Consider the following 16,356-nt stretch of genomic DNA (forward strand, 5'->3'; position numbering starts at 1 on the left):
CATAATTTATTAATTATACTCAGTATAATTCATTTGGTTCTCTTCATGATTTTGGTATTAAATTTGACTGTTGCTGTGCCTTCTTTAGGAAACAAGTAAAAATGCATTTGAAAATAAATTTATAAAACTAATATGCAGGTGTTAAAGTAGTACAAAAAGTAGTAACTCAAATGATAAGTATTGAAGAATTTTTTAAAAAAATAATTCATGAAGTTATATAAAATGTTGCATGATTGGTTTAATTTTACTTAGGTGATTTTACAGAATCTTAAACTRGATGTTTGAATTCCACAACACAATTAAAGAGGATTAGTATTTGGTAGGATTTTGAATTTTTTCCTTGGCTGATTACACAAGTGAAAACATGAGAAAAGGGAGGGTCAAAGTGGATCTTTCAAGTCCAAAATAAGGGGGAAAAAATCATCAACAGGGAATATTTCTGAAAGATTAAGTACTACATTGTACTTGTTAGTGTAACTTGTGAAATTAGTTATARTTTAAAAAATCTTAATTATATGGAGTATTCAAATGAGTTACAGTTTTAAAAATAAGGTTCTTTAAGCTTGGAGGTGTAGGTAGCAAAGAGAAAGGGAGAGTGTCCAGTTGCCAGGCATCAGCAGGATGCTGTGGAGGTGGTGCTGGATATATGGGCTTTGGAGACGGAACATGGATAATCARTCTTACAAATTAAAGTTATTCATTTAGAAAGGACTTCTCAAATGTCTCACATTGTAATTAACTTTCCAGCAGTTTGATTAAGAGATACAGAGATAAGGAAGAGAGAGACTACATAGTCTCTCCAGACTAGRGAAAGGACATCTTAAATTTACATTTGCAGTAGACAGAGAATAATATGCATGTATATACATATAAATATATATATACATATATAGGGAAGCCTTGTTTTTCCTGGTGTGTTGTTAAGAAGGAACTTCACTGGAAACTCRCCTTTGGAAGCCAGTGCCTATTAGTTGACTGAGAAATCATGCTGCATCAGCTCAGAACATATTTTTGTCACAGAACATGTTTTTGTAGATGAAGATTTGACACTGTTTTGCAGGTTGGTAGTCAACACACTTTGTCTACTTACTAACAGTAATTGGAAGTTGCAGTTTTGTCTCTTGACTACCCTGTTGTATTCAGTTTGCTTTCAAGGGAAGAAAAATCTTGCCTCTTTCTATTGGTAAGGAAATGCCTCTTTAATTGGGCAATTTAAAAATGGGAGATGGTTGCAGAAAAAYTTTACAAGGTTCTTAATTGTTTGTCCTTATATTTTATTTCAGTATTGAGGCCTGTGAATTGTTCTTTTAAGCACAATTTTGATATAGCTCAGGTACAGATAGTGAAAAGTRTTGTGTTAGTAACCATCATAACCACATTTATGTTGATGTAATTGTATCATGAGAGCTGTATGTAAAATACCTGATAGATACATATGGACAGAAGTAGTGGAGCTCACATGAGACCAGGAAATAAATCTTTGCACTTAAATGGATTGAATTGTCCTTCAGAGGAAGAGTCCTGCCTTATTGTACCTGGAGAGGCAACATTTGGACCCTGCTGGTCAAAGGATGTTAGGGAAGTGCATCTGGAAAGATCTTGAGCATGGTAAAGCTTATGATTATGCAGCGCTGAAAACAATTAAACCTAATCTTTCTTTGACCAARTGTATTCCTTGATGGCACTTCCATTATTTTTGATTAATACAAAACCAGGACTGAACAATACCTTGTCTCTCAAAACTTCCTCAGTTTCAGCTGCTGAAAATTGTACTGTTCTTTCAGCAAACAAAAAATATAAGAATAACCAAGAATTACTTGGAATAATACCCTCAGCTTTTTCCAGTACTGCAGTGAATGGTCTGAAGATACTTTAACTGATCTCACTCAGATCTTCACTGTGCTCTGCTACTTCCACTRTCCAGAGTAATATTGTCTGTTTGAAAAGAGAGGGAAGAAAATACATCTTTTTCTGATGTTAATGTTGTTTCATGTCTTTTTTTTCTCCATTTAGTAGCTGGAATATGATTTGTACACACCTGGATAATTAAAGACTTCCAGTTTAGCTTCTTCTGGTAGCAGTTCACAACCTGCTTTGCAAACCACACAGAAGTGTGGGGTGGCTGAGGCTTGAATCTAATTCTCCACCCAAACCAAAATGCTGAGTTTATGCAACCTGAGTTTTTAGCTTTTCTRCTGGTGCTATATTTGATGCAGCAAATTTTTGACACTAATATGAGTAGTATTTCTCATGTTCAGGGATGAATTGTTGCTAAAGTATTCATAATTTCAAGGTAAAGCTGTAGCTCCTGCTRCTTTTGAGAAACCTTATTTGTACCACGTGCTTCAGTCACCTCTTCTATTTGCCATTTTCCTTTCCTTTTTTGAGAGGTGGGACATAAGAATGTAGTGGGCATGAGTGGAAAGGCTGATTGAGTTGAGACAACAATAACTGGACATTTCAATGGTAAAACTGCTTTAGGCAACAGTATGGAGTTCTACTAGAAATACCTAGATAGCCCTGTGCCTGGTAAGTAGCACCAGAATTCAGATGCCTTCRAGGACATTTCACTATTCAGAAGTGAAATTTTGCACAATTTCTGCCATAAAAAGTAATTCCTAAATAGTGATAGCTAAGAGAATCCTTGAGAGGGCACCTGGTCACCTTTTAGGATTACAGGTAATGGTTCTTCTGTTTATATTATCCATTTGAGAGTACRATAGGCTATAATTCAGAGAAGATTGCATCATTTTTCTGTATTTTGTAAAGCTTTCAGATAGAGGTCTCAGTAATTTTCTGAGATTGTTATCTGTTTTACAGACATAAACTGAGATGCAGGGATAAAAATAAGTACCAAAGAAATCTCTACTAAGGAGTGGCAGAACTGGGCATTAACTAAAAATTTTTCTACAAGATGTAAGAAAATATGTGCATCTTCTCTTGATATCCTGAATTTCTGCTGTCCTGCTATAAGAATATGCTGTCCTGTTCTACAATAATGGTGTTCTAGTAATCCACAGAAGCATTGAGGACAGAAACTCAATGTTCACAACAATTATGGAGTTATGAGAAGTTTCACTGCGGTGATTGTTGTCTTGGACACTCTTCCTATTGACAGATGTTTTTTGTTATCAGAAGTAGCTGAGCATGAAGATCTGACAGGAGTGATGGAAAGAGGCTTATCCTTATGGAAGAGTTCTCTTCAGATGTGATCATATCAGTCAGGGTCTATCATWTAAGAGCTCCTGCTAGAGAGATCCTCATTTGTTTTTTCTGCTTTGCTTTTCTGTGCAAACTCTGTGTAGAAGCACAAAGGTGCTGCTTGTGGAGCTTTTGTGGCACAAAAGGTGTTTGTAAGGGTTTTATTGTCACTTCCTGAAAGTGCCCCAGTTTCTGTCTGAAGGAATCAAAATTACTTGTGATACTCATGTGAAAAAGAAAAAGCAGAAATTTTGGTCAGTTTTTCCCTAATAAGTGTTTCTGGAAGTTGAACTGTTTGCAAAGGCTGTTTTTGTCTTTCATCACTGAAGCCAGAGAAAGTTTCAGATCACTCAGTGCTTATACCAGGCTTGTCAGTGCTTAAGTCTGGGATTTTCCAGTAAACGAGAAGCTTTCAGTCAGAGGCCTTTTAATCTCCCCTTAGCAACCAGGCTCCCTGCCACACTGCTTCTGTTTCAAACACAGAAATGTCATAATGTTCCAAAAGATGCCTGTATCAAATATAAAGAACTGTGGCAATCTCATGAATTAATTGCAATATATTTTTACTACCTCTGTGCACTTTTGGAAGTGCAGTTGGGCTGTGTGGTTATCTACCTATTTTAGGATCGTTCCAAAAATAGCCATTACCTCTTCTGATATGGAATCACAGAATCATTAAGGTTGGAAAAGACCTCCCARGAATCCAACCTTTGACCAAACGCCACCTTGTCAACTAAACCACAGCACTGAGTGCCACATCCAACTAAACCACATCCACTGAGTGCCTGGAACACTTCCAGGGATGGTGACTCCGCCACCTCCCTCAGCAGTTCATTCCAATGTCTGATCACACTTTCAGTGAAGAAATTCTTCCAGATGTCCAACCTGAATCTCCCCTGGTACATCTTGAGGCCATTTCCTCTCACCCTGTTTCTAGTTGCCTGGGAGAAGACAATGATACCCCCAATGAAACAACCTCATTTCAGGGTATTGTAGGGAGCACTAAGGTCTCCCCTGAGCCTTCTTTTCTCTGGTAAACATCCCCAGCTCCATCAGCTGTTCCTCAAAGGATTGACTTTCCATACCCTTCCCAGCTCTGTTGTCCTTCTCTGGATGTTCTCTAGCATGTCAATGTCTGTCTTGTAGTGAAAGACCTATGAGAGTTGAGTTGAAACTCCCATTCTGTTGATACCTGTCCAAGACAATGTTCCAGTTATCTCTAGGCAGAATAAGCTAATAGTTAATATGGTACAGAAGGTAAAGTTCCTTAAGATTTAACCATCATGTCAAAAGCAGTTAACTCCTACTTGGTTTGGTTTGTTTTTTTTTTTTTAATAAACATTTTTTTCTATTATGGTTCATCAAGATATTTTCAGAAACAAATCAGCTTAGTAGAAAAGCTGGAGAAATTGAGGTCATTTTTCATAGGGCCTTTGAAGGCTTATGTTGAATACCTCTAAATTAAAGTATTTTAAGATACTTCCCATAGTGATTCTAGAGAACTGGCAGGAAGCTTCCCCTCTAGTTTACTAAATAAAGCCTTAGAAAAGCATTTCTACTTCACCAGTGATACTGTGCTAAAATCTGAGCTTGCTCCTTTCTRTCTGAAGCTTTCTCCCTTAACACARAAARCAGGCACTTACCCTGGCCTTAAACTATTTCAGTCTCACTTCACACTTCTCTAAACATTGTAGGATTACTGCCCAGCCCTCAGCAATTAAAAACAACATATTTAAGTTTATTGTTGTTTTCTAATCCTTCCATAGCATTAAGTGGTTCYGAGTTTTAACACAGACATGGGAAATCAAAGCATTTTTTTCTTCGTCATCTCTTTCTTCTCTCTTGTCAGCCCAAAGCCATTATGCTGGAATGGGAATACAAAAGAAGTTAAAAAGMAGGGGATATAAGCAAAGGGTCTGTGTGCACAAAAGATCTGAATCACAGCTGATATTCCAGTGTTAATTGCACTTGTACCATTTACTTGATGATTAGGAAGATGCTTGAAAACTCAGCCAGTAATCCAATTATTTATCTAAAAAAGGACATGCATGGGAAATGAGGAAAAATAAAGAAATTGGTTTCATGAAGACATTTCACATCTGAAAACAAAAGAACTCCAAGCAGAGTCCATATTTTAGTCTTCTTGGGTTAAAAAGGATCCATGTCATGTTTCCACCTATTTTTGAGAAAAGAGGGAGTCACATGAGGTAAAAAAGAAAATGAGCTGGGTTTGTGGATTTGTTTTGATTTCCATGGGACAAAATGAAAGGAAGAGGAACAATGTGAGGTRGTGGAAAGTGTCCCAGCCCATGGAATTGGGTGATGTTTAAGGTCCCTTCCAACCCAAGCCTTTCTGTGATTCTAYGAAAAGGCCTTTCCTTAATAAATAATAATAAATCCTTTAAGGGAAATAAAAAGCTTAACAGTCTTCAGTCAGAATGCTAAAGTGTTAGAGAATATATATAAGAAGAGTCTTAAGTGTAAAGAAAGTATTTAAAGCAAAAATATGTATCATATCTTGTGTCCGAAGGAAAAATTGAAGAATTGTTTAATAGAGCTATTTAAGTCCTTGCAGCAGAATTGACCTCAACTATCTCAGTTAGTTAATGAGTTAAAATGTACAATTTAGAAGTTTGGTACTGCAGGCTGCTTTGACTCGGTTTCCTTTTTGCAGGCAATTGCTTTGACACAAAATACAATTCTGTAAGCTGTAAATTCATATACAGAACTAGATATTTCCGTAATTCTAAAAGAATTCAAAATTGTTACCATCAGTCTTGATTGTGAATGCCATGGAATATTCAGACTCTTAACAAATTAAATGAAAAAATGTTTCAAAAAAAAATTTAGGAGGGTTGGTTTTTTTTTATGTTTTTTTTGTTCCTGTTTTGGGTTTGGTTATTTTTGGTGGGAGTTTTTTGTTTGTTTTTGTTTTCACCCAGAGCTCCTTACAACCATTTGTACATACCCTTTTCTTTAGGTCTTCTTTAGGTTTTCTCAATTGAATCTTCAGGTTTGTTTAACATACAGTTGATTGGAGAATGTTGACCTTGTTCATAGAACATGAATGAAGTAGAGCAGGAAGTACTGAATTGCACTGGGCAAGTTTGCTTCCCATTATACCKTGTACTTTTCAGACAGATTATTAATTTTGAAAGGTTTGTCTGTTAATAAAGATGAGTTGTGATAGACTTCCAGTATAAGTAAAAGGTTCCTTCCTTTCTGATGTTTATTTGTTTTGCAGTTTATGTGCTGTAAAATGAGTCATTTTTTTGTTTAATAGATATATTCRATCTATGAAATGAGACCCCGCAAAGTCATTCTGACAGGATTGACAGATACTGGGATGGGGCTCAGCTGCTTTAGGCTTCTAAACTYGATGACAGCCTTAAAATAAATAAGTTCTGTGTGGAAGGATAGTGAATGTCAGTTTTCAGTTCATTGTCAGMATAAAGACTTCTATTACTGGCTGCTGCAGGGAAAAAAATATTTATTCAAACTGTACCCTTATTCTGAGATCCTCATCACATGAAAAAACACAGAGGTTTTGTAGAGATAATTCTTTGTGGGTTTTCACAGTGCAATCTGGTTAAGTTTTTGTTTAAAAASCATCATACCGGAAATTAAAAAATACTCATCCAGACTTTATATAGATATGCATTTGCGCGCACCAAAACTGTATTTTTTAATGGCCTGGTTATTTTTTAGGGTTTACAAATTTTAATTTTAGGGAAAAAACGAAGGGGAAAGAAATCCAAATGAAAACACAAACAACCCAAGCACAGCAAATTCTTTCGTCAGCTCAGAAGTGATTTTGATGTGTTGTTTGTTTTATATAAATGCTTTTCCTGCTAATTATTGTTAAGGCTATAAATTGCTTATTTTTTCTCTGGTGTTTATTTTGTTAGCAATCAATCTAATGTTAGGAACAGTTTGTCAATATCAGTAATTACTTGGTAATGATCATATATTAGTGATTTCCTTCTCACTCAGAGGGTAATGATTTGGTAGCATCAGTTAGTATTTTCAAATACTGTCAGCCCTGTCTGGCTGTGGTTAGAAAAAAAGGGGGAAAAAACTATTTAGGCACTTGCTTTTGATGTCCTACAAACTGTGTAAAAGACTACATRTAGCTACATTTACATGAAATTTGAAAGCATAATGGAATAGAGTGTAATAAGGATTGTTTTTCACTTTGCATTTGGTATCTTAATACAAATACCATTAAGAAATGGACGACTCGTTTAGGCCATGGTTAGKATATTCATACACTCTTGAATCCTAACAACTACAGATTTCAGCTTTTATTATAGTTCCTTTTGTCATTTCTTATCTGCCTGTTAAAATGATAGCATTTTATTAATCTACTTCTGTCTTGATTTGAAGACACTGGCACTTGTACACACACAGCAGCCGTATAACCCTCCAATCACCGAATTGTTTGCCCTTTATTGCATTCTTATGAGGGAATTGGAAGATMCACGGGCAGCAGTAGGTAATGAAAAGGACAAATTAATAAGACAAATTAATTGGTTCAGTACCTACATCTCCAGTTTTTTCATTAACACTTATAAGATCTTTAACCTTCCCAACTATAATTTTAAATGAGAAATTCCCACATCTGCATTTGCAATRTGGATGAGTAYCTGAGTGATGAAAAAAAAAWTCCTAAATTAAATTAAATATAGTTTCTAACTAATAAACAAGCAGGACCTCAGTTTTCACTGTCACATGGGTACTTACCTTTCCTATATAGGCGTGCCATATAGGCATGTCTTGTATCCTTCAAGCTTTCTTTGCAGTGATAAAATGAGTAACAAAGATTGATTCTCATAACTCTTTCATTCTTGTTCTCCCCAYGTCTCTCCTGCCCGCAGTGGAGCAGATTACTACGATTATGGCCATGGACTGAGTGAAGACACCTACGACTCCTACGGTGAGTGGCTTTACGAGCTCAATGACTGCAGCAGCAGACTCCTGGAAAAAAAAAAAAATCCTAATGAAAGAATAATTTCTGTGAGGCAAGGCTCAGTCCTGCAGCAGGGAACGGCTGTTCAGGGATTCCTGAGCTGTCACAGAGCTCCTCGTGTGCTTATTGAGAAAAATGCCCTCTGTGGTCTGTTAGCTAACGCAGTCATGGGAAACTAAAACCAAAGAAGCAGAGAAAATAAAACTTAAATCACGATGCACGCAGCCTTTTCATGTCACATTCAGTGAGATTTAAGAAAAACAATGGGGGTGTAGGACCTTTTTCCAGGAACTTTTGTCTGCCAAAAGCAAATGCTTCTGGTGTGTTACAGCTTGCATTGAGACTCAATACAAGGTAAGAATATGTGCTGGAGCTCCCAGCTGAATTGGGGCCTAATTGAGTGTGTTTTAGCCTCGTATGGTCTTTTTGTATCAGTTCATTTTCATGCATCAGTCTTGGGAAATCARGCAGGGAGTCATTATGTAAAGGTTAGGGAAGTACTTTAGGTGGCTAATGGACATGAGGGCAGTGGGTTACTCTGTATGGAGACAAAACAATGCATAATGAAGCAAAAAATATATGCCAGTGGTAAAGATCACTTTTTTCTTTTTTTTAATGTAGAAGTGTGGTAGTGACAGGTTTAATTAAAGAAATGGGTTATGGGTTAGAGGCATAAAGAATATTAAAAGGCACCTTTGCTTAAGGGATAAATGTTAAGTCTCTGGCTGGAGAWCAGAGAAATGCAATCTAGGTCTCTCAAATCTCAAACACTGGAGGATTGTTAGCAACCTGTGTAAAAGTTGTGATTCTATGTACACTTCAATGATTTTAGAGTTCTGCTTAAAGTATGCCAAGGTCTATTTCTTTAATGCAATTTGGAAGTGCTTCCTGCTGGAAACTAAAATGACCTTCACTACGTTCTGATAAAGGCACCTACTGCACTAGCATGCCCAACATATCTGCTTAAACTAATTATTTTGCTTAAGGGGAAAGTCAGTTCATCAAAAGAAGAGGTCATTTGAAATTCCTCTGTACCCCAGCACTTTCAGTTGGTGTTGATAGATATATAGCTTAAATCTTTATTTCAGCATTAAAATAAACTGTTTGCCATTATAAACCTGGTATTTCCAAGACTATTTCATTAATGCAGAATTGATGGGGGAAAAAATGTATGAAACTGCTTAATATAGATAGACTGATGGGGAGAGATATTGATTGCAGTATTTAAGGTTGAAAATATGGATTTTTCATTGCTTTTGCATTTAAAATTGGTTTTCTATTTATCAAAGCACAGCCACTCAGAATATTAAGTGATGTATTTACTCAAGTTGAGAGAAAGACTATAAATGCCTTGAAGAATGATTATGGGTTGCAGCTGCTGAARTTTTTGCACATATGAATAGTTATACACTTAATTTCTTAAGTATATCCCTTAAAAGCAGAGTTAGAGATTAATAACCATCTTCACTACACGTAAAGAACATGAGGTGCCTCAGACTAAGATTGCCTAGTGAGCAGGTGGTTGTCCATTGATGGACAGGAAGTTCAGATTCCTAGGAAGAACCTGAACTTTTCCTCCTCTGAGAAACTCAGGTAACAGTCCAGAGGGTGTAGGAAGAGTATCAGTGTCTTTGGGATTTGGAGCCCTAAACAACACCAAAATGACAACTGATAAACAGTAAGGTAAACCTTAACCCTACTGATTTTATCAACTGCTTGAAAAAGATCAAGTATTCCCCTAAACTGTGRCCAAGATTGCTCTTTCCATTTAAACAATTCTTGCAGCAGTGTTKAAGAGCTTGGATATTTTTAATTCCTGCCCCTCAGTCACCTTCCGTTACTGTTAGGCTCAGGGTCTTTTTCTTTTTTAATGTAAACCTTACTTTCTGGGTGATGAACAAGAAGTTGTTACCAGATAGTTGCCTGAGGTACAAGTTTAATTCTTTCAACCTTACACTGAATTTGAACTTGTTCCTTTTACCTCCTAGGCAAGTGTCCTGACCCACCTGGGTATGATTCATAACCCGGACTCTGCAGGCAGCCACCTACAACCTACATTATTAAAAAGTAGTTAGGATGAGGCTTCTGTGAAGGGATTGTGAAATGAACCCTTGACATACGGGATTCTTGTAATCTAATTTCAGATATCTCATGTCAGAGCAAGTTACTCGGCATTCAGAGYGCAGGGGTTCTTCGAGTTTATTTTATTTTTTCTTTTAATGGACTAGAGAGAYGAAGTTATGTCTCTATTTAAGTCTGACATACACTGGATTCCACCCTTAGTTTCTGGATTGCATTGGGTTCACTGGGGCACCTGTCTGTTTAGGGTAGAGCAATTCTGCAAAAATAGGTATAGAAACACATACATTGTTTTAAGGTGGTTTTGCATTTTGGGTGGGGTTTTTTGGTTGTTATTGGCGGGGGTCTTGTTCAGGGTTTTTCTTGGTTTTTTGTGGGTAGTTTGGGTTTTTTTGGGGGGGGGGGGTTGTTTTTTTTGGTATTGTTTTGGGGTTTTTTTGTGGGATTTTTTTTGTGCTTTTAAAAAAAATTTGTTAGCACAGATGTGACATAGCACTCTGATTTGTTCACATCATTGAAGTGTATCTAAGTACTGTTTCATTGTTTCCTTATGTTCTGTGTRTAATCCTGTGTTTTCCCTTTTGCAACTGCCTGGCATAGTAGRTCTGACTCTCAATTAAGATAATTTTTGCTGCTTTGTTAAAACATTTATTACCATTAAAAGGTGGTAGGAGTATGAATCATTAAGTAAAGCACAAGCTTTTTTACAAACTTACTTTATAGCCAAAAATCAGACAACAAATGTTCCTTGTCCTTGTAAATTTTTTTTTTATAATCTGCCCTCCTATTTTTTGCATTTCAGAGAAGGTGTATGTTTACCTCCAGAGAAATKGAATATTTGCCCTAGGATGTTAAAAGCCACAGGTGTTTGTAGTGATCCTTGAGGCTTGGTTGGTGTGTTTGAATTRGGCCTAAATTGGTACTGATGCAGAGAAACTTTTTTCTGAGGGCAGCTTTTTTCCTTATACATAATTCATACCCTYCATTCATTTCACCCCTTTGCAATTATTGGTGTGTCTGTTCCTGGAGCTGACATTTCTGTGCATTTGCAGCAATGAGGTCCAGCTGAATTTCCAGAGCCCTAAATATTTTTGCCATTAGCCTGTTGCACTCCCTGCTSTCATGTGCTGAGAAATCATTGTAGGATAGCTCAGSTGGATGGGTTTCTTGTTTCAAGTGTTAGATTTCCCTTTTTAAACGTTGGTTTCTGTAAAGAGAATGTGGGTATTTGAATCACAGATAAGAAGAAATAAATGCAGCATCTAAAAATGTTTTAAAGGCTCTGACCATGTTGGTTTTTTTTCTTGTAGGACAAGAAGAATGGACCAACTCACGACACAAGACACCTTCTGCAAGGACAACAAAAGGAGTCTACAGAGACCAGCCATATGCCAGATACTGATTGTACTATCTGATGTTGTGAAATATCCAATCTCCACCAGTCCTGTATACTGTTCAAAGTAATTTTTTCTATGAACAATCCCTTTTTATTAACTCAAAGTGCATAAAATATCTGAATGGATGGACTGAACTTAAAACATTTTGTTGAAAGAACAACCTGGACAGAAAGATATGTAAAACAAGGAACTTTGTTATTTCCAAACTGTGTTTGAAAAAATAGGTGATCAAAAAAATAACCTTTGATTAACTAGTGTTAAACAAAAAATAGGTTTACTAAATACGTTAGTCCATTCTTTTTAACATAAGCGTAACCTTTTATTTTAAAGGTTTTCAACAATTTAGTTTTTAGCTTTTATTTTCAGCCATTTGCTAGATTTTCTCTTTGCAAACATGCGTAAAAAGGGAAGCAAACTACAAATGCGAATAATGTGGTATTTTGTAACTCAAGTCTTGAAATGTTCTGTAGTGTTAAGCAAAGTTTTACCCTTGCTTGATACTAAATAAACTTTTGAAAGAAAATCAGTGTGTGTGAGATTAATTTTATGCTTTATCTTATAATAAAACTTCATAAATAGTAGTAAACAGGGAGAAATGTTTAACAGTGATCAGCATAAAAGGCTCATATTAAACATTGTGCAACTTCTTTTAAAACAAAATGGTTTAAACTTAAATGTATCTCTCTATATACTCACAGGAGATATAAATGCTGTTTAAAATATCCAAATGGTTTGGATCTTCTTGAGTGCCACATTAAATCAAAATACTTCTGTTTTTAAAAAATGGTTTAAAATAGCTAATGAATTTTCTGGAAAAAGATGTGACTAGTTTTCACCTTGTTGAGCATTTTTTCACTAGTGCAACTTTGGAATTTTTATGAGAATTTTGGTACCTTAATGACCACCTCGCTCCGTGCTGGAAGCAATAAACACAAAGCTTTTAAAGACTTTCTGACTTGACTAATTGAGGTCGCTTTCGTCAGAGGCAGAGGATGTGTAACCCTTAAAACGGTCTTCATTTGCAAAGGTAAATAAATCAAATAAGATTTTAATCTCACTTAAGTTACCTTAATATAACCAATAAAAACAGGGAGGCTACAACTTAGAAAGTTTCATTTTAGAATGTAGGAAAGACTTGTGAGGACACCTAAATTCTCATTTTAAAACGTTTAATTTGTATTAGTCATCTAAAAAGCCTTAGCTTAGCTAGTTAAATTTGGACAAACTATTCCCTATTAAACAACTGTAAAACCTCATAACTAATAGTTTGTAAGATATTATTTTTCCATAAATTTTAGTTACTTAAACATTGAAAATGTTATCTAAAGCTTTTTTTAAGCATTGTTTCTATTAATTATAGTTTGATTTATGCTGTTTTCTTTAGTTTTTATTTGAAATCCTTTGAAACTTAGTAAAATTATCTTTTTTTTTCTCTCTTGTCAGGAAACTCACCTCCTTGGACAGCCAAGAGAACAAAAACCCTAATCTTCTGATGCTTTGGTAGGTATCTTTGCTCATGTGTGAAATTATTAGTTAAATAATGGAASTTTTGATCAGGTCCTTAATTCTGCACAAAGGTTTAATTTAGGCATTGCTGTCTGTGTTCAGTTCTGGTTGGAAAAGTAATTGTTTTGARCTATCATTAATCAGGACATTGAGCTGTCACAGTGTGTGGGCACTYCTCTGGCAGTTTATTGAAAGGTGTGCATAGCTTTGACAGCATCTCAAACCATKAGGTATTTGATTGGACAGAGGAAGCTAAAGAAACTGAATGTAATTTAATGCTGGTAGTTTTCAAATGGGAATTTAAAACTCTAATCTGGTCAACAAACAGGTCTAAAATTTGTAAAATACGTTTTGTAGGCTGATTTTCACAGTCAAGCATATCTGCACAAATAGCAGACTGGTTTCTGTCATAAATGCAAGGAGAACAAATCCATTAAGAAACATCAGCTGAAGAGTAGCTGATTCTACTGTTTCAGGTCAATTCAACATATAAAGTAAGAAATAATATAACTGTATTTTTGTGGAGATGGTGTATATTTTAAATAAACAGATATTTTTCCTGCTTGGAATGGTAATTTTTCCTGCTAACCTCATGATCTCGGTGCCKTTAGTTGACAAGGCTCAGATAAATAGAGCTCTGTACTGTGAAATATTGCATAAGTTGCACTGCCTCTGTGTACTGCAGTAAATTTAGGAGGCTGCTGTCACAGGCTAAAGGAACCTTTTGCAYATACAAAATGGCTTTAGAACAATTTTGAGCGTTTTAAGGGCTTAAATCAAAGGACTCTAAGAGTAGGAGAGCTTGGAGAAGATTCCTCCCCTTTGGGGCTCAGAGGGCAAAGATTTAATACYAGCTGCTAGAATTGCTATGGCAAAACTGAATATATAAATATCTTTTAAAAGTATTTATAACAATTGGCCAAATCTCTCCTTGTTCACGTCTTAAATCATGTAGTATGATGAATTACATAGGAAGTGTTCATCTGCAAATACCATGTATTATATTAAATAGAATGAAACTTGAAGGGTTGAAACTCAAATATCTAGTAGCAAGGGTGGCTGGTAAATAAGTGACTCAGAAATGGGTTCACGGTTCTGTAATGTTTATCCAACTCTCTTTTATTTAATGCCATATTTTCATAGTGCCTCCAGTGTGGAGGATGAATGTGTGATCAGCATGTGTGATACTTCTCTGCTACTCTGCCCTAAGTTCTAAAGAACCTTCAATTGTTTTAGGTTCCCTTTGGGGTGGAAAAAAGTGTTTCCCTTATAGCATAGGCTCTTTAGGTTCACCACTGAGTGATTACCATGTGAATTAACTCTTCCTTCTTCCAATGCTCCACATTGATACATCTTATTTCTCCTAAGAAAATGTGTTTTCATGCCTCTTAAACAAAACTGTTGTAGGAATTCTCATGTTCTGTGTGTGCACAATAAACTACATCAGTTCAAGCAACTGATATTGGAAACTCTTCAGAACTATATTTTTGCAGTGCAAAACTTCTCTCTCCTAAAATAACATGCACTAGCATTGTTCTGCTGTTGCATTTCTCTTCTGTGGAGTAATATCTTTAATCTGTTAGATTTTGATCAGAGGGAAAAGTTATTTAAAAAGGTCTCTAAATTAAAAAAAAAAAAAAAAAAGTAGAAGGTCATCCTTTCTACCATTGTGACAAGCTTACGTGTACACATTCCAGTAGAGTTTTGTACTCTGACATTGGCCTGTTACTATGTGTTACTGGCCAGACAAGTAAGGGTGATAGTCATAATTAATCATATGAATAATTTGCCTTTGTTGAATCTTTTWATAAAATTTTCACTGAATTTCAGTGATAATTTCTGCAGTGGTTGCCTAGGTCTGCATACATTTTTTAAATGCATGATTATCTGATTCCCATACTTACAGTGTGACAGTCTTCAGACAATTCATGGTCTCTAGTCTCAAAATAGGTGCCAATGAAGTGTGTTTTGCTCTTTTTCAGGAACTTCTGCCATGTTAATTATGGACTGCTTAGAGCATTGTACTTACCTGTGTGCTCAGACACCGATGAGATGGAGTATGAAAATCCTGCTCAGCATTTCTTGTATGAAAGCCTTAAAGTGTATAACAGCATACACTTTTTAAATAATTGTATATTGAAACTCTTAATTGTATAKTGATGCAACAATGTTTTATTTGGAGCTCAATAAAGATTTTCCATCTAAGTTCCTGTTACAAAGCAATAACGCAACCTCCCGTTCTTTAGTGACTCTTTTTAGCCTTATGCAGCAAGTGTAAGAGAGTGTGTGAAGTCTCATAACTAGAAGTTAAATGCTTTTGGAAATAGCTTGTCTGATGTATGAACAACATGGATAAGTTAAATTGAAGATTGGTGTWTTCTGCTGAAGCTTTTCTTAATAGCTAATTGTAAACAATTCTGCTCAAAACAAGACTCTTGGGTAGAAATAAGCTCCAACTTCCATTTCCTTCAAAAACTTGTACAACATGAAGGTGTTTAATCCCTGTCAATTATACTATGCTGCTTATCCTCTTTCACTTGGTGTTTGATGCATAGAAATMTTTTCTCTAATACACAGTCACAGGTTTTTTAGTAGTAGAGTCTTGGATGAGGCTTTTACACCTTGATAAATCTTGTATCCAAGTCATGTTTCCTCAGTGCTTTGTTTTATATTAATTGTGATTGTGATAATTTGTAACAGAAATAAAGTTCTGACAGTTTATTTTCTTGTGTTCTTTTTCATAAATACTGGTTGCAAAGCATGTGTTTCTTGTTCCTCAGTTACAGTTCTATCAGATGCATTTTTCTTCACTGAATCTCAAATTATTACCAACAAAAAGCAAAATTTGGTTCTATGTTGTTGCTGTTTTGAAAATAAACAAGTTGATAGCTTCCCACCAAAATGCTGCCCATTCAACAGGTTTTCATAGCTTCTAATTCCGTGTACTGACTACTGAAAAATAGCTTTGAAACTGTGGAGATGTGAATAAAAATATTTCCTATTAACTGTGGCACTGATCAAATTACCTTGAGTAAGACAATTTTTAGTAGATTTTAAAAACTAACCATAAAAAAGGTGTTTATTTTTAACCTCACARTATATAAAGTGATTTTATCAGTCAATCTCACAATCTGGAGAGGTTTTTCCCTGGCATCATCTGTCACTGTGATTAAACTGCATTTCTAAAATGTTTTCTACAGCCAG

General features: G+C 35.6%; 1 protein-coding gene across 1 annotated transcript in view; it reads left to right on the forward strand.

Moving 5' to 3' along the window:
* KHDRBS3 (KH RNA binding domain containing, signal transduction associated 3) overlaps positions 1–16,343 on the forward strand; it is a gene marked incomplete at its 5' end in the record, with an annotated part of 53,375 nt that extends 37,032 nt beyond the window's left edge. The window contains 4 exons of the mRNA XM_057380502.1: positions 8,079–8,137; positions 11,560–12,673; positions 13,090–13,146; positions 15,135–16,343. Coding sequence (XP_057236485.1) covers positions 8,079–8,137; positions 11,560–11,651 — 151 coding nt within the window. The remainder of the gene's footprint in view (positions 1–8,078; positions 8,138–11,559; positions 12,674–13,089; positions 13,147–15,134) is intronic.
* Between the last annotated feature and the right edge of the window lie 13 nt (positions 16,344–16,356).

This window comes from Malurus melanocephalus, unplaced genomic scaffold (assembly GCF_030028575.1).
Source record: "Malurus melanocephalus ecotype Western Australia unplaced genomic scaffold, MMel_1.1 scaffold_456, whole genome shotgun sequence".
In the NCBI taxonomy this organism is placed as follows: domain Eukaryota; kingdom Metazoa; phylum Chordata; class Aves; order Passeriformes; family Maluridae; genus Malurus; species Malurus melanocephalus.